The sequence below is a fragment of the Camarhynchus parvulus genome, unplaced genomic scaffold (genome assembly GCF_901933205.1).
Source record: "Camarhynchus parvulus unplaced genomic scaffold, STF_HiC, whole genome shotgun sequence".
Classification (NCBI taxonomy): Eukaryota; Metazoa; Chordata; class Aves; order Passeriformes; family Thraupidae; genus Camarhynchus; species Camarhynchus parvulus.
Window position 1 is genome coordinate 75967 of NW_022148633.1, and position 18917 is coordinate 94883.

The 18917-nt window shown below is 58.4% G+C and overlaps 3 protein-coding genes across 4 annotated transcripts; 1 reads left to right on the plus strand and 2 right to left on the minus strand.

Moving 5' to 3' along the window:
• The first annotated feature begins 136 nt into the window (after window positions 1–136).
• Window positions 137–1768, plus strand: TSEN34 (tRNA splicing endonuclease subunit 34). Of its 2 annotated transcripts, XM_030970724.1 has the most exons (4): window positions 137–665; window positions 747–786; window positions 857–976; window positions 1456–1768. In XM_030970724.1, exons 1-4 carry the CDS (start codon window positions 357–359, stop codon window positions 1644–1646), a joined length of 660 nt encoding a protein of 219 aa, XP_030826584.1. In that variant the 5' UTR covers window positions 137–356; the 3' UTR covers window positions 1647–1768. The 2 variants fall into 2 exon arrangements, with proteins under 2 accessions (XP_030826584.1, XP_030826585.1); XM_030970725.1 differs by lacking the exon at window positions 857–976.
• A 1157-nt stretch (window positions 1769–2925) lies between these two features.
• On the minus strand, window positions 2926–10881 carry GRWD1 (glutamate rich WD repeat containing 1). Its single transcript, XM_030970723.1, is given in 8 exon segments — window positions 2926–3167; window positions 3169–3384; window positions 4418–4618; window positions 6196–6335; window positions 7603–7831; window positions 8469–8631; window positions 9656–9773; window positions 10642–10881. Coding segments are annotated over 8 exon segments (1389 nt in total). The 5' UTR covers window positions 10859–10881; the 3' UTR covers window positions 2926–3062.
• A 51-nt stretch (window positions 10882–10932) lies between these two features.
• Window positions 10933–18802, minus strand: LOC115916983 (carnitine O-palmitoyltransferase 1, brain isoform-like). Its single transcript, XM_030970717.1, has 9 exons — window positions 18728–18802; window positions 17823–17928; window positions 16169–16285; window positions 15933–16091; window positions 15036–15167; window positions 14021–14173; window positions 13594–13695; window positions 13091–13186; window positions 10933–10971 (listed from the first exon to the last, which is right to left on the minus strand). The coding sequence occupies exons 4-9, from the start codon at window positions 16047–16049 to the stop codon at window positions 10933–10935; spliced, it is 639 nt and encodes a 212-aa protein (XP_030826577.1). The 5' UTR covers window positions 16050–16091; window positions 16169–16285; window positions 17823–17928; window positions 18728–18802.
• Window positions 18803–18917: the final 115 nt, after the last annotated feature.

Consider the following 18917-nt stretch of genomic DNA (forward strand, 5'->3'; position numbering starts at 1 on the left):
AACCGCCAGGGGGGAGCCTTAAAGGGGTCTGGCCCTTTAAGAGGTGGTAGGAACCATGGGGGTGGGGGCTTTTGAAGGGTCCTGGACCTTTAAGAGGAGTGGGCCCCAGACGCGGGGCGCACGCTCTTTTAAGACGGTTTTTTAAGGGGCCTGGATCTTTAGGGCTGGTGGGGCCCGTAATGGCGGCATTTAAAAGGACTCTGTCCCGTTAAGCCGCTCGGTCCCTTTAAGAGTCGCTCTTAAAAGGGGCTGAGTCTCTCCCATAGCTTTTTACGAGTCGTGGTGGGGCCAACGCGGCATCGCCGTTTTAAAACCGCCGGGATTCACGGGGCCACTTCCGGGAAGGCGGGGGCAAAATGGCGGCGGGGCCTGAGGGGGTCCCGGGGGTCTGCGGGGGCGGGGAGGGCTCAGAGACCCCCGGGACCCCCCCGGACGCCCTCACGGAGCGGCCCCGGGTGCGGCGGCACCGCGGGCGGTTCCTGGTGTGGGCCCCGAGGGCGGCGCGGGCGCTGCGGGAGCGGCACCGCGTGTGGGGGGCGCTGGTCGGGACCCCCCCGCGCCGCGGCCGCGCCGGAGCGGGAGCGGCGGGGCCGCGGCTGCCGCTGGAGCTCAGTCCGGAGGAGGCGCGGGCGCTCCGGGAGAGCGGCGGAGCCACCGTGGAGCCGGTACCGGGGGTGGGGGAAGGGGGAGTTGGGGGTGGGGGGCGCCCGGAGCCCCCCCTGAGCCGCCCCTTCCCCCCCCCCCAGGTTGACGAGGCCGAAGCGGAGCCCGAGGAGACCCCGCCAGGTGGGGGGAGGGGTGGTGGGCGGGGTTGGGGGCGGGGTCATAGAGGCGCTGACTCCTCCCCCCCTCCCAGAGCCGTCCCGCCCCTCCTCCCCCTCCGAACGCCGCTTCCGGGTCTTCCGCGAGCTGTGGGGGCGGGGCCTGCACGTGACCCCCGGCGGGAAATTCGGGGGCGACTTCCTGGTGTACCCCGGTAAGGGGGCCGGGGGCGAGACCCCTCCCCTTTATTGCTGACGTCATCCCATAGGTCCCATGCACCTTCCCATTATTCCCGTGCCCCTCCCAGGGGTCCCAGACCCCTCCCCCTTTATTGCTGACCCACTTTGGGTATTCCCCGACCCCTCCCCTTTATTGCTGACCCCGCCTTGGGTATCCCTGGACCCCTCCCCATTATTTTTGTCACCCCCTGGGTGTCCCCCGACCCCTCCCCTTTATTCCTGGGACACCCCGGGTATCCCCAGACCCTTTCCCTTTATTTCTAACCCTCTCCTGAAGCTCCCAGCCCCCTCCCCTTTATTCCTGTCCCTTTTCCAGAAGACCCATACCCCCTCCCCACATATCCCAGCCCCCTCCCCATTAATTGTGACACTCCCCCAAGGCTCCCAGCCCCCTCCCCAGGTATCCCTGACCCCCTCCCCATTATCCCTGACCCCCCCCCCTTTTTCATTCCAGGCCCCCCCTCGCTGTTCCACGCAGGCGCAGTGGCGCTGTGTCCCTGCAGTTCCCAGGCGCAGCCGCTGGGGGCGCTGCTGGCGGCCGCGCGCCTGGGCACGAGCGTGCGCAAATCGCTGCTGCTCTGCTCCGCCCCGCCAGGGGGCGCCATGGCGGTCACCGCGCTCACGTGGCGCGCCGACCTCACGTGACCCTGGCCACGCCCCCTCTGGATCACGTGGCGGTGCACGTGAGGATTTTCCCGCGCTTCGCGAAACGCTGGAAATTGAAAAGTTTTTTTTTTTTAATTTAATAATAAAAATAAAATCGATTTTTTGGAGTTGTTTGGTGATGTTTCACTGGCGGGTGTCAGCGTTGCGTTGTGGGGGATAAGGAATGCTCGAAATAAAATGGGGTTTTTTTTAAATTTTAATAATAAAAATAAAATCAATTTTTTGAGTAGTTTGGCTTGGGGGTATCAGCCAATGTGGGGAGACGAGGAAGGTGAATTGGGGGTAGGACCCCCTGAATTTGGGTCAGAGACCCCCTAAAATGGGGGCAAATTCTGATTTGGGGGGCAATGGGATGAGCTGACCCCATTATTTGGGGGATCAGAGACCCCTGAATTTGGGGGTGTCCATCCTCATTTTGGAGGGGTCCCATCCCTGCTTTAGGGGGATTTCTGACTCATTTTGAGGGGATTCCAACCCCAATTCCCACCCCCATTTTGTGAGAATTTCCCTCCCATTTTTGGGGTGTTTGATCCTCATTTTGGGGGTGTTTCACCCTCATTTTTGCAGCTTTCCCAACCCCGTTTTGAGGGGGATTCCTGCCCCATTTTGGGGTCTCAGTTCCACTTCAGGGGTTGCCACCTCAATTTTAGGGAGTTCTGACCCCAATTTTTGCTGATTTCACCCCAATTTTGGATGTTTTTACCCAAATTTTTACTCTCACACATTGATGGTGCAGAAGGCAGTGACGCCCCCACAGCACCCCTGGGCACTGCGGGTGCCATTCCCAGGGGGTTCCCATCCCAATTCCTGCTATTCCCACCCCAATTTTGGCTGTTCTCACCCCAATTTCAGGTGATTTTACCCCAATTTTGGGTGTTTTTACCCCGATTTCAATGTCAGACGCTAATAGTGCAGAGGGTGGCAATGCCCTCGCAGCAGCCCCGGGCACTGCGGGTGCCATTCCCATCCCAATTCCTGCTGTTCCCACCCCCATTTGAACACTCCTGACCCCAATTTCAGGTGATTTCACCCCAAATTTTTCCTGTCACACGCTGATGGTGCGGAAGGCAGCGATGCCCTCCCTGCCCGTGCACAGCAGCAGCCCCAGGCACTGCGGGTGCCATTCCCATCCCAATTCCTGCTGTTCCCACCCCAATTTGAACATTCCTGACCCCCATTTTGGCTGTTCTCGCCCCAATTTTAGGTGATTTTACCCCAATTTTGGGTGTTTTTACCCCGATTTCTATGTCAGACGCTAATAGTGCAGAAGGTGGCAATGCCCCACAGCAGCCCCGGGCACTGCGGGTGCCATTCCCATCCCAATTCCTGCTGTTCCCACCCCAATTTGAACATTCCTGACCCCAAATTTGGATGTTTTTACCCCAATTTTTATTCTCACACGCTGATGGTGCGGAAGGCAGCGATGCCCTCCCTGCCCGTGCACAGCAGCAGCCCCGGGCACTGCGGGTGCCAGTGCAGCTCCTTCACCTCCCTCTCCCCCCTGGTGCAGGAACAGCAGCTGCGGGGGCAGCTCCGAGAGCCCCTCCCCGGACCCCTCCCCAGTTTCCTGGGGGTCTCTCTCCACCCCCAGGTCCCACTGGGTCACCAGGTCGTCCTCGCCCGCGGCCGCCAGCACGCCGCTCTCGCCCGGGTGCCACTGCACCGACGTGATGGGGCCCCGGTGCTGCTTGAAGGTGGCCACGCTCGAGGGGCTGCTCTGGAGAGGGGCAAAAATGGGCAGGGGGTGAGCGGGGAGGGGAAAATGGGGGATGGGGGGTGGTTTCGGGGGGTTTATGGGGTGGTTTGGGGGTCCCTGGGTCATTCTGGGGGTCCCTGGGTTGGTTTGGGTGCCCCTGTTTCACACTGGGTGTCCCTGTCTCACTCTGGGATGTCCCTGTCCCTCTCTGGGTGTCCTTGAGTCCATTTGGGGTGTCCCTGCCCCACTCTGGGGGTCCCTGTCCCGCTCTGGGTGTCCTTGGGTCCATTTGGGGTGTCCCTGTCCCACTCTGGAGGTCCCTGTGTTGGTTTGGGGGTCCCTGGGTTGGTTTGGGGGGTCTCTGGCTCACTCTGGTCCCTCACCCAGATGCTCCTGAGGTCCCAGAGGCGCAGGGTGCCATCCCACTCTGGGTGTCCCTGTCCCACTCTGGGGTGTCCCTGTCCCACTCTGGGTGTCCCTGTCCCACTCTGGGGTGTCCCTGTCTCACTGGGGGTGTCCCTGGGTTGGTTTGGGGGGTCCCTGCCCCACTCTGGGTGCCCCTGTCCCTCTTTGGGTGTCCCTGTCCCTCACCCGGATGCTCCTGAGGTCCCAGAGGCGCAGCGTGCCATCCCACTCTGGGTGTCCCTGTCCCACTGGGGGTGTCCCTGGGTCCATTTGGGGTGTCCCTGTCCCTCTCTGGGTGTCCCTGTCCCTCTCTGGGTGTCCCTGGGGTGTCCCTGTCCCTCTCTGGGTGTCCCTGGGTCCATTTGGGGTGTCCCTGTCCCTCTCTGGGTGTCCCTGTCCCTCTCTGGGTGTCCCTGTGGGTGCCCCTGTCCCTCTCTGGGTGTCCCTGGGGTGCCCCTGTCCCTCTCTGGGTGTCCCTGGGTCCATTTGGGGTGCCCCTGTCCCTCTCTGGGTGTCCCTGTCCCACTGGGGGTGTCCCTGTCCCACTGGGGGTGTCCCTGGGTCCATTTGGGGTGTCCCTGTCCCTCTCTGGGTGTCCCTGTCCCTCTCTGGGTGTCCCTGTCCCTCTCGGGGTGTCCCTGTCCCTCACCCGGATGCTCCTGAGGTCCCAGAGCCGCAGCGTGCCGTCGTCCCCGCCGCTGAGCAGCGCTGCCGGGTCCCTCCTGCTCCAGGTGACCACGTTGACGTCGCCGTCGTGCGCCGAGGCCACGCTCAGCTGGCACGCCCGGCCCGGCGGCGCCCGCACGTCCCACACGCGGATGGAGGCGTCCGAGGAGCACGAGATGAACACCTGGGCGGGGGAAAATGGCTGAGTTTGGGGTGATTCGGGGGCTCCCTGTCCCTGTTGCAGCGTGGGTTTGTGTTCTGTAATAGTTTTGGTTTTTTATCTCAGGATTTTTCCCAATTTTTTCTCTCCTTTTACCTGTGTATCCCTTTCCTTTGCTGTGATCATCCCAAAATCCCCAAATCCCCACCCTGGCTCTGTGTCAGTCACTCAGCATCCCATCCCCTCCATCCAGAACTTTCCATCCAGGATGTTGAGTGATTATCCAGAGGCTAAGGGTCAACCCCTCAAGTGTTTCTCCACATGCTGACCTTCCACCTCCTTTTAAATGTTTTCTGCCATTTTCCCTTCAAGTTTCCCTCCATTTTCCCCTCACGTTTCCCTCTATTTTTCCCTCACGTTTTCCACCATTTTTCCCTCACATTTTCCACCATTTTCCCCTCATATTTTCCACCATTTCCCCTCACGTTTCCCTCTATTTTTCCCTCACATTTTCCACCATTTTCCCCTCTCGTTTTCCACCATTTTCCCCTCACGTTTCCCTCTATTTTTCCCTCATGTTTCCCTCTATTTTTCCCTCATATTTTCCACCATTTCCCCCTCACATTTCCCTCTATTTTTCCCTCATGTTTCCCTCTATTTTTCCCTCATATTTTCCACCATTTCCCCCTCACATTTCCCTCCCATTTCCCAGCATCCATCCCTTAATTTTTCTTATTGGCAAGTAAATTTTATCTACTTTAGGTTTCCACCTCCTTTTAAATGTAACTTTGGCACCTCTCAGCACGGGGTTTATATGGGCTCCTCAGAGCTCCTGAAATAAACCTTGGATTAACCCCTGCTAAAAATCGATAAACCTGGGATTAACCACTGCTAAAAATCGATAAACCTTGGATTAACCTCTGCTAAAAATCGATAAACCTTGGATTAATCTCTGCTAAAAATCGATAAACCTTGGATTAATCTCTGCTAAAAATCGATAAACCTGGGATTAACCTCTGCTAAAAATCGATAAACCTGGGATTAATCTCTGCTAAAAATCGACCTCTTCATCTTCCGCCATTGTTTCAGCATCTCCTTTGCTGCAGGAGATCAGCCTGGCTGCCCTCTGTCCCCCCAGGGGTCAGCCTGGCTGCCCTCTGTCCCTCTGTCCCCCCAGGGATCAGCATGGCTGCCCTCTGTCCCTCTGTCCCCCCAGGGGTCAGCCTGGCTGCCCTCTGTCCCTCTGTCCCCCCAGGGATCAGCATGGCTGCCCTCTGTCCCTCTGTCCCCTCAGGGATCAGCCTGGCTGCCCTCTGTCCCTCTGTCCCCCCAGGGATCAGCATGGCTGCCCTCTGTCCCTCTGTCCGTCTGTCCCCTCAGGGATCAGCCTGGCTGCCCTCTGTCCGTCTGTCCCTCTGTCCCCCCAGGGATCAGCATGGCTGCCCTCTGTCCGTCTGTCCCTCTGTCCCCCCAGGGATCAGCCTGGCTGCCCTCTGTCCGTCTGTCCCCCCAGGGATCAGCCTGGCTGCCCTCTGTCCCTCTGTCCGTCTGTCCCCTCAGGGATCAGCCTGGCTGCCCTCTGTCCCTCTGTCCCCGCTCACCGAGGCCTCGCTGGGTGACCACTGGATGTCCTCCACGCTGCCGCCGTGGCCGAGCAGCGGCCGCTGATCCACGGCCCAGCCGCCCTCGCGCGGCTCCCAGCGATGGATGCGGCCACGGACGTCCCCGGACAGCAGCCGGCCTGGGGGAGAAGGGAGCAGCGACATCACAAACCCCAAAATCACGACGTTTCCCCCAAATCCACACCAGACCACCCCATAATCTCCAATTTCCCGACTGCAGGTTAGGGGCACCTCCAATGATCACCTCAAACTTCTCACAGGACCCCCTCCAGCAGCGCCCACCTCTTTTCTCCTCATGTTTTCTATCCTTTTTTCTCTAACATTTCCTACCATTTTCACTTCAAGTGTTCTGCCATTTTCTCCCTCACGTTTCCCACTCTTTTCCCCCTCACGTTTTCTGCCACATTTCTCCCTTTCCACCATTTTCTCCTTTCATGTTTCCCTCGATTTCCCCCTCACGTTTCCCTCCATTTTCCCCCCTCAAGTTTCCCTCCATTTTCCCCCTCACGTTTTCTGCCATTTTCCCCTCATGTTTCCCTCCCATTTTCTCCTCACGTTTCCCACTCTTCTCCCCCTCACATTTTCTGCCACTTTTTCCCCATTTCTGACCTTTTCCCCTTGCATTTCCCGCCCTTTTTCCCCTCACATTTTCTGCCATTTCTTCCTCTTTCCGCCATCTTTTTTCCCCTCACGTTTCCACCCATTTTCCCCCTCACGTTTCTTCCATTTTCCCCTCACATTTCCTGCCCCTTTTCCCCCTCACGTTTTTCACGATTTTCCCCTCACGTTTCCCACCCATTTTCCCCTCACATTTTCCACCATTTTCCCCTCACATTTTCCACCATTTTCCACTCACATTTTCCACCATTTTCCACTCACATTTTCCACCATTTTCCCTTCACATTTTCCTCCATTTTCCCCTCATGTTTCCCACCCATTTTCCCCTCACATTTTCCTCCATTTTCTCCTCCTGCTTCCCTCCATTTTCCCCTCACGTTTCCTGCCCTTTTTCCTCTCACGTTTCCCGCCATTTTCCCCTCACGTTTCCCGCCATTTTCCCCTCACGTTTCCCGCCATTTTCCCCTCACGTTTCCCGCCATTTTCCCCTCACGTTTCCCGCCATTTTCCCCTCACGTTTCCCGCCATTTTCCCCTCACGTTTCCCGCCATTTTCCCCTCACGCATTTCCCTCCATTTTCCCTCCTCACGTTTCCGCCATTTTCCCCTCACATTTCCCGCCATTTTCCCCACGTTTCCCGCCATTTTCCCTCACTTCTCCATTTTCCCCACGTTTCCTCCATTTTCCCCTCACATTTCCCGCCATTTTCCCCTCACGTTTCCCGCCATTTTCCCCTCACGTTTTCCCCAAATCCCCCAAAATCCTCACCTGGGCTCAGGGGGCTCCAGTCCAGCCCGAATCCCTCGTCCAGGTGGCCGCTGAAGGTGGCGAGGGTGGGCAGAGCTCCCTGCTGGACGCTCTTGGGCCTCCTGCCCAAATCCCCCTCCCCAAATTCTGTCCCCAGGGCGCCCAGGGCCCCCCTCAATTCCAGCACCTCCACCTGGCCCCGCTCCGACCACACGGCCGCGATTGGGGACTCCCCAACAAGAGATGTCACCTGTGGGGGGGACATGGAAGAGGGGGCGTCAGGGACCCCCAAAATGAGGCTAAGGAAGGGATTTGGGGTGATTTGGGGGAATTTTGGGGCTCCCAAGTCTTTTTGGAGAAGGTCTCAGAGAGCTTCGGGGTTTTTTGGGGGATCCCAGGGGGTGGTTGGGGGTCCCAGAGGGTGCTGGGAGGGACTCGGGTGGAGTTTCGGGGCTTTTTGGGGGTCACAGGGTGGATTTTGGAGGTCTCAGTGGTTTTTGGGGTTCCCACCGTGGATTTGGAGGTTTTTGGGTTCCCAGGTGAGTTTTTGGGGCCTCAGGGTGGGTTTTTTAAGGGTTTTTGGGTTCTCAGGTGAATTTTTGGGTTCCCAGAGGGGTTGTTGGGGTCCCCAGAGTGGATTTTTGAGATTTTTTTTGGGTTCCCAGGTAGGTTTTTGGGTTCCCAGGGTGAATTTTTGGGGTCTTAGAATGGATTTTTTGGGGTTTCAGGGTGGATTTTTGAGGGTTTTTTGGGTTACCAGGTAGGTTTTTGGGGTTCCAGGGTGGATTTGGAGATTTCTGGGGGTTCCCAGGTGGGTTTTTGGATTCCGAGGTAGTGTTTTTGTGGGGATTTTTTGGGGGGCTGTTTTTGCGTGGGGGGGTCCATACCCTGAGCCTGTTGACCCCCCCATAATGGGGGGCCATGATGAGCAGCAGCTGCGGCTCCCGCCCCTCCTCCTCCTCCTGCTCGCTGTCGCTGTCGCTGTCACTGCTGTCCCCTCCCCTCCCCCGCCGCAGCCCGTGCAGGTTCTGCATCTGCAGCAGCAGCACCCTGAAAACGGGGAGAGCACGCCCCAAATCAGGGCTGGGAGCACCCCAAAAACCACCACAAAAACCACCCCAAAAATATCCCAAAACCCACCCCAAAAATATCCCAAAAGTACCCCAAAACCCACCCCAAAACCACCCAAACTCACGCCAAAAGGACCCCAAAACCCGTCCCAAAACCAACCGCAAAACCCACTCCAAAACCCACCCCAAAAAGCATCCTAAAACCACCACAAAACCAGCCCAAAACCACCCCAAAAGTACCCCAAAACCCACCCCAAAAACACCCCAAAACCTACCCCAAGAATCACCCCAAAACCAACCCAAAATCCACCCCAAACCCACCCTAAAACCAACCCAAAAACACCCCAAATCCAACCAAAAACCCACCCCAAAACTACCCCAAAATCCACCCCAAAACTACCCCAAAATCCACCCCAAACCCATCCCTGGGGTCTGGGCTTTTTTGGCGTGATTTGGGGTTTTTCTGGGGGAGGGGGGTTTGGGGGGAATCGGGGGTCAAGGATGAATGGGGGGATCAGGGGGGTCTCAGGGTAATTTGGGGGGGTCTCGGAGGTCTCTCACCGGTTGGCCCCGGGGGTCTCAGGGTAATCTGGGGGGTCCCGGGGTCTCTCACCGGTTGGCCCCGGGGGTCTCAGGGTAATCTGGGGGGTCCCGGGGGTCTCAGGATGAATTGGGGGTCTCACGGTAATCTGGGGGTCCGGGGGTCTCTCACCGGTTGGCCCCGGGGGTCTCAGGGTAATTTGGGGGGGTCCCGGGGGTCTCTCACCGGTTGGCCCCGGGGGGGGTCTCTGGGGGATTTGGGGGGGATCACCGGGGGTCTCAGGGTAATTTGGGGGTCGGGGTCTCTCACCGGTTGGCCCCGGGGGTCTCACGGTAATCTGGGGGGGTCCCGGGGGTCTCTCACCGGTTGGCCCCGGGGGTCTCAGGGTAATCTGGGGGGTCCCGGGGGTCTCAGGATGAATTGGGGGTCTCACGGTAATTGGGGGGTCCCGGGGGTCTCTCACCGGTTGGCCCCGGGGGTCTCGGCCTGCGTTCCCGCACAGAGCAGCACCGACAGCGGCAGCTCCTCCCGCCCCTCCCCCAGCCCGTCCCGCACCACGTCAAAGCTCAGGCACGGCGACCCTGGGGGGAGGGGGCGCTCAGAGACCCCGAAACACCCGCAAAATGCCCCCAAAAATCCTCTCTCAAACCCCCAAAATCCTCCCTCAAATTCCCCCAAAATCCAATCAAAATCTTCCCACAAACATCCCCAAAATCCTCCCAGAATCTTTCCTCAAATGCCCCCCAAAATCTTCCCTCAAACCCCAAAATCCTCCCCCAACCCACCCCAAAATCCTCCCAAAACCCTGCCACAAATCCCCCAAACCCCCCCCTTCAAACCACCCCACAATCCCCCCTCAAAGCACCCCATAATCCCCTTCCCAGTGCCTTCCCAGTAACACCAGTGCCCCCCCAGCCCCCTCGTCCCCTTCTGGAACCCCTGAGGACCCCACAGTTCCCCTGAGGACCCCACAGTTCCCCTGAGGTCCCCACAGTTCCCCTCATCTCCTCCAGCTCCCTCAGTCCCCTGGTTCCACTCATCCCCCCGGTTCCCTTCATCCCTCGGTTCCCCTCAGGATCCCCTCAGGACCTCCCGGTTCCCCTCAGTCCCCTCATCAACCTCCAGTTCCCCTCCTCCCCTCAGTTCCCCTCATGCCCCTGCTTCCCCTCAGGACCCCCCCGGTTCCCCTCAGGACCCCTGATTTCCCCTCATCCCCTCCAGCCCTCTCAGCCCGGTTCCCCTCAGCCTCTCCAGCCCCCTCATCACTCCCCGGCTCCGCTCAGAACCCCCCGGCTCCCCTCAGAATCCCCCGGTTCCCCTCAGCCTCTCCAGCCCCCTCAGCCCCTCTGTTCCCCTCATCCCCTCAGCCCGGTTTCCCCTCAGCCTCTCCAGCCCCTTCATCCCCCGGTTCCCATCAGTCCCTCCGGTTTCCCCTCATCCCCTCGGTACCGGTGCCGGCGCGGTGATACATCACGTACGCCTCCTCATCCATCACCAGCTCCTCATCGGGGCCCAGCGGCGGCCCCGCCCCGGGCAGGTACACGCGTCCGGGGGGCTCCGCGTTCTCTCTGTCGCGATTGCGGGCCCGGGGCCGGGGCCGGTCGCGATTCGGAGCCCTGAGGCGATTCGGAGCGCGGGCTTTGGAGGAGCCGCGCCGCGCCGCCATCTTGGCCGTGAGGGGAGGTGGCACTTCCGGTGAGTGCTCCGCCCACTTGTGGGTGGTGATGAGGTGGCTTCCGGTCACGTGACAGCCGATGGCGGTCGGGAGGCCTCAGGGTCCTCCCAGTGAGACCAGTGACCTCCCAGTGACCTCCCAGTGACCCTCCCAGTGACCTCCCAGTAACCCCAGTAACCCTCCCAGTAACCCCAGTGAGACCAGTGACCTCCCAGTAACTCCCAGTGAGACCAGTGACCTCCCAGTGACATCCCAGTGACCTCCCAGTGACCTCCAGTGACCCTCCCAGTAACACCAGTGACCCTCCCAGTGACCTCCCAGTGACCCTCCCAGTGACCCTCCCAGTGACCTCCCAGTAACCCCCAGTAACCCTCCCAGTAACTCCCAGTGAGACCAGTGACCTCCCAGTAACTCCCAGTGAGACCAGTGACCTCCCAGTGACATCCCAGTGACCTCCCAGTGACCTCCAGTGACCCTCCCAGTAACACCAGTGACCCTCCCAGTGACATCCCAGTGACCCCAGTGACCTCCCAGTAACCCCCAGTAACTCCCAGTGAGACCAGTGACCTCCCAGTGACCTCCAGTAACACCAGTGACCCTCCCAGTAACACCAGTGACCTCCCAGTAACATCCCAGTGACCTCCCAGTAACTCCCAGTGAGACCAGTGAGACCAGTGACCTCCCAGTGACATCCCAGTGACCCTCCCAGTAACTCCCAGTGAGACCAGTGACCTCCCAATAACTCACAGTAACACCAGTGACCCTCCCAGTGACCTCTCGGTGTCCTCCCAGTTCCCCCAGTCCATCCCAGTCCCTCCCAGTCCCTCCCAGTCCATCCCAGTCCCTCCCAGTGCCCCCCAATCCTCTCCCAGTCCCTCCCAGTCCATCCCAGTCCAGCACTGGGGGGTTCTGGCAGTTCTTTATTGGGGGGGGAGGGGCGGCTCTGGGGGTGCCCCCCCCGGCCCCTCCCCCCCCAGGAGCCCCCCCAGCTCCCCCAGCGCCGCCCGGAGCCGCCGAGAGAACAAACGGGGGTCCTGGGGGGAGGGGCACAGGTCAGAGACCCCCCCCGAACCCCCAAATCCACCCCTGAACCCCCAAATCCACCCCCGAACCCCCCTGAACCCCAAAATCCACCCCTGACCCCCAAATCCACCCCTGAACCCCCCTGAACCCCAAAATCCACCCCTGAACCCCCCTAAACCCCAAAATCCACCCCTGACCCCCAAAATCCACCCCTGAACCCCCCAAATCCACCCCCGAACCCCCTGAACCCCCAACCACCCCCGAACCCCCTAAACCCCCAAAATCCACCCCTGAACCCCCCTGAACCCCAAAATCCCCCTGACCCCCAAATCCACCCCTGAACCCCCTGAACCCCAAAATCCACCCCTGAACCCCCCTAAACCCCCAAAATCCACCCCTGACCCCCAAAATCCACCCCTGAACCCCCAAATCCACCCCGAACCCCCTGAACCCCCAAATCCACCCCCGAACCCCCCTAAACCCCAAAATCCACCCCTGAACCCCCCTGAACCCCAAAATCCACCCCTGACCCCCAAATCCACCCCTGAACCCCCTGAACCCCAAAATCCACCCCTGAACCCCCCTAAACCCCAAAATCCACCCCTGACCCCCAAAATCCACCCCTGAACCCCCAAATCCACCCCCGAACCCCCCTGAACCCCCAAATCCACTCCCAAACCCCCTGAACCCCCAAATCCACCCCGAACCCCCCTAAACCCCAAAATCCACCCCTGAACCCCCAAATCCACCCCCAAACCCCCCTGAACCCCCAAATCCACCCCAAACCCCCAGAATCCCCCCAGAGACCCCAAAATTAACAAGGGGGAGAAGGGCAGGGTCACGGACCCCCGAACCCCAAAATTCCCCCAGAACCCCCCAAAATCCACCCCAGAACCCCCCAAAGCTCCCCCAAAAACCCCTCCAGAATCCCCCAAATCCACCCCCAAATCCCCCCCACAACCCCAAAACCACCCCCAGACCCCCCAAAACCCCCAAATATCCCCCCAGAACCCCCAAAACCCCCCCTAGAACCCCCAAATCGCTGAGGGAGGGGAGGAGATTTTGGGGGTTTTTTTGGGGTGGGATTTTGGAGTTTTTGGGGGTTTTTTTGTTTTTTTTCAGGGGTTGAGGTGTTGGGGATTTTTGGGGGGTGTTTTGGGCGGGATCTTGGGGGTTTTTTGGGGTTTTTGGGTCACTCACCGTTTTTGGGGAGCCCTCCCTGCAGGAGATGTGGACAAGGACGGGGCCGGCGTCCCCTCCCCCGGTGAAGGACACCCCATACCCGTCCTGGTGGGGCTGGGGGGGTCCCAGTCAGCACCAGTGACCCCCAGTTCATCCCAGTAACCCCTAGCCCCCTCCCAGTTCATCCCAGTAACACCTAGCCCCCTCACAGTTCATCACAGTAACACCTAGCCCCCTCCCAGTTCATCCCAGTAAGCCCCCAGGGCCCCCCAGTTCCTCCCAGTGCCCCTACATCCATCCCAGTAAAACCAGAACCCCCCAGTCCCTCCCAGTACCCCCCAGTCTCTCCCAGTTCATCTCAATCTATCCCAATCCATCCCAGTTCCCTCCCAATCCATCCCATTCCCCCCCCAGTTCCCTCCCAGTTCATCCGAGTCCATCCCAGTAACTCCCAGTTCATCTCAATCTATCCCAGTCCATCCCAGTTCCCCCCAGTCCCTCCCAGTCCCCCCAGTACCCACCGGGTTGAATCCCCCCCCCGCAGGCCGCAGGGGGTGGGGCAGCAGTGGGGGGTGTGGCCGAGGGGCGGGGCTAAACGCCAGAGCCCAGGGCTGCCCCAGCACCTAGGAGGTGGGGATATGCAAATGAGACCACACCTACACACAGTGTGCCAGCCAATCACTGTTGAGTCTCTTTAGGCCACACCCTTTGGTGGCCATGCCCCACTGACCACATAAAGGTCATGCCCCTGTTGAGCCCCACCCACTTCCTTATAAGGCAACTCTTCATCAAGCCCCACCCCTCCTGGTTTAGGCCCCGCCCCTTCTTAGCCCTCAAGCTCCACCCCACCTCCTTACATGGCAATTCCAGCCAAGCCCCGCCTCTCCTCATTATAAACCACACCCCCCTCTCAGGTCACACTCCCTCCCCATCCAAAGCCCCGCCCACCTCTGTGAGGAAGGGTGGGCGGAGCTGCATCTGATTGGCCACGGCCGCAAGCGCCTGCAGGTGCCGCTCCAGCCCCGCCCCCGTCATGGCCGCCCGGCGCCGCCCCCGCGCCTGCGCCAGCGCCGCCTCCAGCAGCGCCCGCCGGCGCCCCCGCTGGGCACAGAGGGGAACTGCGGGTTAGGGGGACCCCGAGACCCCCAATGGGCACCCCAAAATCCTCCCAGAGACCTCCAGTGATTGCCCAAAATCCCCCAATGATCACCCCAAAATACCCCCAGAGACCGCCAAAAATTGCCCCAAAATCCCCCCAATGATCGCCCCAAAATCCCCAATGAGACCCCCAATGATTGCCGAAAATCCTCCCAGAGACCCCCAATGAACACCCCAAAATCTCCAATAAGACCCTCAATGATCACCCCAAAATACCCCCAGAGACCCCCAAAAATTGCCCCAAAATCCCCCCAATGATCGCCCCAAAATCCTCCCGGGACCCCCCTTGCCCTTTTCTCCCTCCCTCACGTTTTCCGCCATTTTCTCCCCTCACATTTCCCGCCCTTTCCCCCCAACGTTTCCAACCATATTCCCCTCATATTTCCCCCCTTTTCCCCCTCACATTTTCCACCATTTTCCCCCTTCACGCTTCCCACATTTTCCACCCTTTTCCCCCTCACATTTCCCACAACTTTCTTTCACATTTCCCACCATTTTCCCCTCATGTTTTCCACCCTTTCCCCCCTCACGTTTCCCACCATTTTCCCCTCACGTTTCCCCCACTTTTCCCCCTCCTGTTTCCCCCCATTTTTCCCCTCACATTTCCCACCATTACCCCCTCACATTTTCTGCCATTTTCTCCCCTCACATTTTCCACCATTTTCTCCCCTCACGTTTCCCGCCCTTTCCCCCTCACATTTCCCACCACCAAACAACACCTCCAGTGACTCCCCCAAACCCATGACCTCTCAGCATCCCCCAGACCCATTTTAGGGTCCCCAGCCCCATTTTTGGGGTTCCTCACAGGAATTTGGGGGTCCCTCAGGGCACGTTCCAGCTCGAGCAGGGGCCGCCCCACGCCGCGTGCGCCGTCAGCGCGGCCCTCAAGGAAAAGGCGCGTCGGGATCGGCTCGTACGTGAGGGCAGGGCCGCGCTCCTGAGGGGATTTTGGGGAGATTTTGGAAATCCAGGGGGTTTGGGGGTCTCAGGGATGGAGTTTGGGGGGGTCTCAGTTGGATTTGTGGGGTCTCAGGTGGGTTTTGGAGCCCTCGAGGAAAAGGCGAGTCGGGATCGGCTCGTATGTGAGGGCAGGGCTGCGCTCCTGAGGGGATTTTGGGGAGATTTTGGGAATCTGTGGGATTTGGGGGTCTCAGGGATGGAGTTTGGGGGGGTCTCAGTTGGATTTAGGGGGTCTCAGGTGGGTTTTGGAGTCCTTGAGGAAAAGATGAGTCGGGATGTGTTCATATGTGAGGGCCAAGCCGTGCTCCTGAGGGGATTTTGGGGAAATTTTGGGACTCTGGGGGACTTTGGGGTCTTCGGAATGGAGTTTAGTTGGGTCTCAGTTGGATTTTGGGGGATCTCAGTTGGATTTGTGGGGTCTCAGGCAGCTTTTGGAGCCCTGGAGGAAAAGGTGTGTCGGGATCAGCTTGTATGTGAGGGCAGGGCCACGTTCCTGAAGAGATTTTGGGGAGATTTGGAAATCTGGGGGATTTTGGGGTCTCTGGGATGGAGTTTGGGGGGATCTTAATGGGATTTAGGGAGTCTCAGGTGGGTTTTGGAGTCCTCAAGGAAAATTGAGTCATGATCAGGTCGTATATGAGGGCAGGGCCGCGTTCCTGGGGGAATTTTGAGGAAATTTTGGGAATCTGGGATGGAGTTTGGGGGATCCCAGGGGTGAATTTTGGGGCTCTCAGTGTCTCACCCTGACCAGTGCCAGCTCCAGCGCCAGCGCCAGCAGCTCCTGGGAGCTCTCGGGGGTCCCGGAGGTTCCTGGGGGGGCCTCGACCGACACCACATGGAGCTGGAGCCCCTCAGCCATGGCCTGGAACTGCTCCCGGGCCTGGGGCAGCACCCCCGAAACCTGCCCGAAAATATCCCAAAAATACCCCAAAAACTCCCCCAAAACACTCTCCCAATCCCTCCCAGTGCTCCCAGTACCTGCGGGGGGAGGTCCCAGTGCAGCTCCTGGGGGGGCTCTGGGGCCCTGCCCTGGCTCTCCCCAATGCAGCTCCCGGACTCGTCGTAGCCCAGGGACCGGTCCAGGGCCAGCGCGAACTGAGGGGGGCAAATTAGGGGAGGGGTCCCAAAAGTGGGGACCCTCCCCAATTTCCCCCTGACCCTTCCCTAAAAATTTCTTCCTCATTTCCTCCCCTCACGTTTTCCCATCCTTTTTCTCCCCTCACGTTTTCCCATCCTTTTTCTCCCCTCACGTTTTCCCATCCTTTTTCTCCCCTCATGTTTTCCTGCTCTTTTCCCCCTCACGTTTTCCCGCCCTTTTCCCCCCTCGTTTTCCCGCCCTTTTCCCCCTCAAGTTTTCCCGCCCTTTTCCCCTCCGTTTTCCCGCTCTTTTCCCCCTCACGTTTTCCCGCCCTTTTCCTCTCACTCTTCCTGCCTTTTCCCCTCCCATTTCTTGCCATTTTTCCCTCGTGTTTTCCTCCCTTTTCCCCTCATTTTTCCCGCTTTTTTCTCCCCTCACACTTCCCGCCCTTTTCTCCCCTCACGTTTCCTGTCCTTTTCCCCTCGTGTTTCTCACTTTTCCCCTCACATTTTCTCCCCTTTTTCCTCTCACAATTCCTGCCTTTCCCCTCCGATTTCTTGCCATTTTTCTTCGTGTTTTCCTTCCTTTTGCCCTCATTTTTCCTGCTTTTTTCTTCCCTCACATTTCCTGTCCTTTTCCCCCTCACGTTTCCCGCTCTTTTTGTCCCTTCACGTTTCCCGCCCTTTTCCCCTCACATTTCTCAATTTCCCCCTCACATTTTCTGCCCTTTTTCCTCTCACATTTCTCACATTTCCCCTCACATTTCCTGGCTTTTTTCCTCATGTTTTCCTTCCTTTTCCCCTCATTTTTCCTGCTTTTTTCTCCCCTCACATTTCCCATCATTTCCCCCTCACATTTCCCACCTTTTTTCCCCTCACATTCCTCAATTTTGGGCCCCGCGATTCCACCCAAAATTGAGGAGTGGTCCCAGATTTGGGGGGATTTTGGGGAAGTTTCCAAAGATTTTGGGGGGCTCCCGAGTTCTGGGAGATTTTGGCAGAATTTTTGGGGTGATTCTGGGGGGATTTTTGGGGTGATTCTAGCAGCATTTCAGGAGCCATTTTGGGGGGATTTTGAGAGGAATTTCAGAGGGATTTTGGGGGAGATTTTAGGAGAAATTTAGTGGGATTTTGGGAGGACTTAGGGGGATTTTTGGGGGCATTTTGAGGGGAGATTTGGGGTATTTTTGGGGGAATTTTTAGGAGGATTTGGGGTAGTTTGGGGGGTATTTTTGGGGAGATTAGGGCAGGATTTGGGGTATTTTCAGGGGTAATTTTAGGGGGATTTGGGGGAAATTTTGGGGGGGGATTTTTGGGGAGATTAAGGCAGGATTTTTGGGGTATTTTCAGGGGTAATTTTCAGTAGATTTTGGAGATTTTGGCAAATTTTTGAGGGGATTTGGGGGATTTTTGGGAGTATCTTCAGGGGTATTTTTGGGTGGATTTTGGAGGGATTTTTGGGTATTTTTGAGAGTATTTTTGGGGTATTTTTGGGAGGATTTTTGGGACGATTTGGGAGAGATTTTTGGGGTGCTTTTGGGTATTTTTGGGGTACCTCCCAGAGGTGCCCAGCCACGGGGGGGTCTCCCCACGAGTGCTCCACGTTGAGCCCGACGCGCCCCGAGGGGAACACGACCAACGTCAGCGACTTGTCGAACCACCTGGGGGGACACGGGGGGTCCTGGGGGGCCCAAATCTCCCCAAAATCCCACCCTGGGACCCCCCAAAATATCCCTGAGCACCCAAAATATCCCTGACCCCCCAAAACCCCTCCCAGAATGTCCCCAAACAGCTCCAAGAAGCACCTGAGGGGGCCCAGGTTTTCCCAGGGGGGGTTGGGGGTGTTTTAAGGGGATTTTGGGGGTCTCTGACCAGTTGTGGGGGATTTGGGGTTCCCAGGGGAATTTTGAGGTGATTTTAGGGGATTTTGGGGCTCTCTGACTGACTCTGGGAGGGTTTAGGTGTTCCCAGGGGAATTTGAGGGGATTTTGGGGTGTTTTGGGGGAATTTTGGGGAGATTTTTGGGGGATTTTGTGGCTCTCTGACCAGTTGTAAGGGATTGGGGTTCCCAGGGGAATTTTGGGGTGTTTTAAGGGGATTTTGGGGGGATTTTGGGGGATTTTGTGGCTCTCTGACCGGTTGTGGGGGATTTGGAGTTCCCAGAGGAATTTTGGGATGGTTTAAGGTGATTTTGGGGTTCCCAGGGGGATTTTGAGGTGTTTTAAGGTGATTTTGGGGGGATTTTTGGGGATTTTGGGGCTCTCTGACCGGTTGTGGGGGATTTGGAGTTCCCAGAGGAATTTTGGGGTGGTTTAAGGGGATTTTTGGGGGATTTTGGGGCTCTCTGACCGGTTGTGGGGGATTTGGGGTTCCCAGAGGAATTTTGGGGTGTTTTAAGGTGATTTTGGGGTTCCCAGGGGGATTTTGGGGTGTTTTAAGGGGATTTTGGGGCTCTCTGACCGGTTGTGGGGGGGTCCCAGCAGCAGCGCCTTGGCCTCGTTGTCAGGTCCCCGTCCCGGGGGGGGTCTCGCTCCTCGGGGGTTCTGCTTGGGGGTTCCCGTTTTTGGGGGTTTCCCCGTTTTGGGGGCTCCCCGTTTTTGGGGGGCTCCCGGGAGGGGTCGAAGGCGATGACGAACGGGGCGTCCTCGAG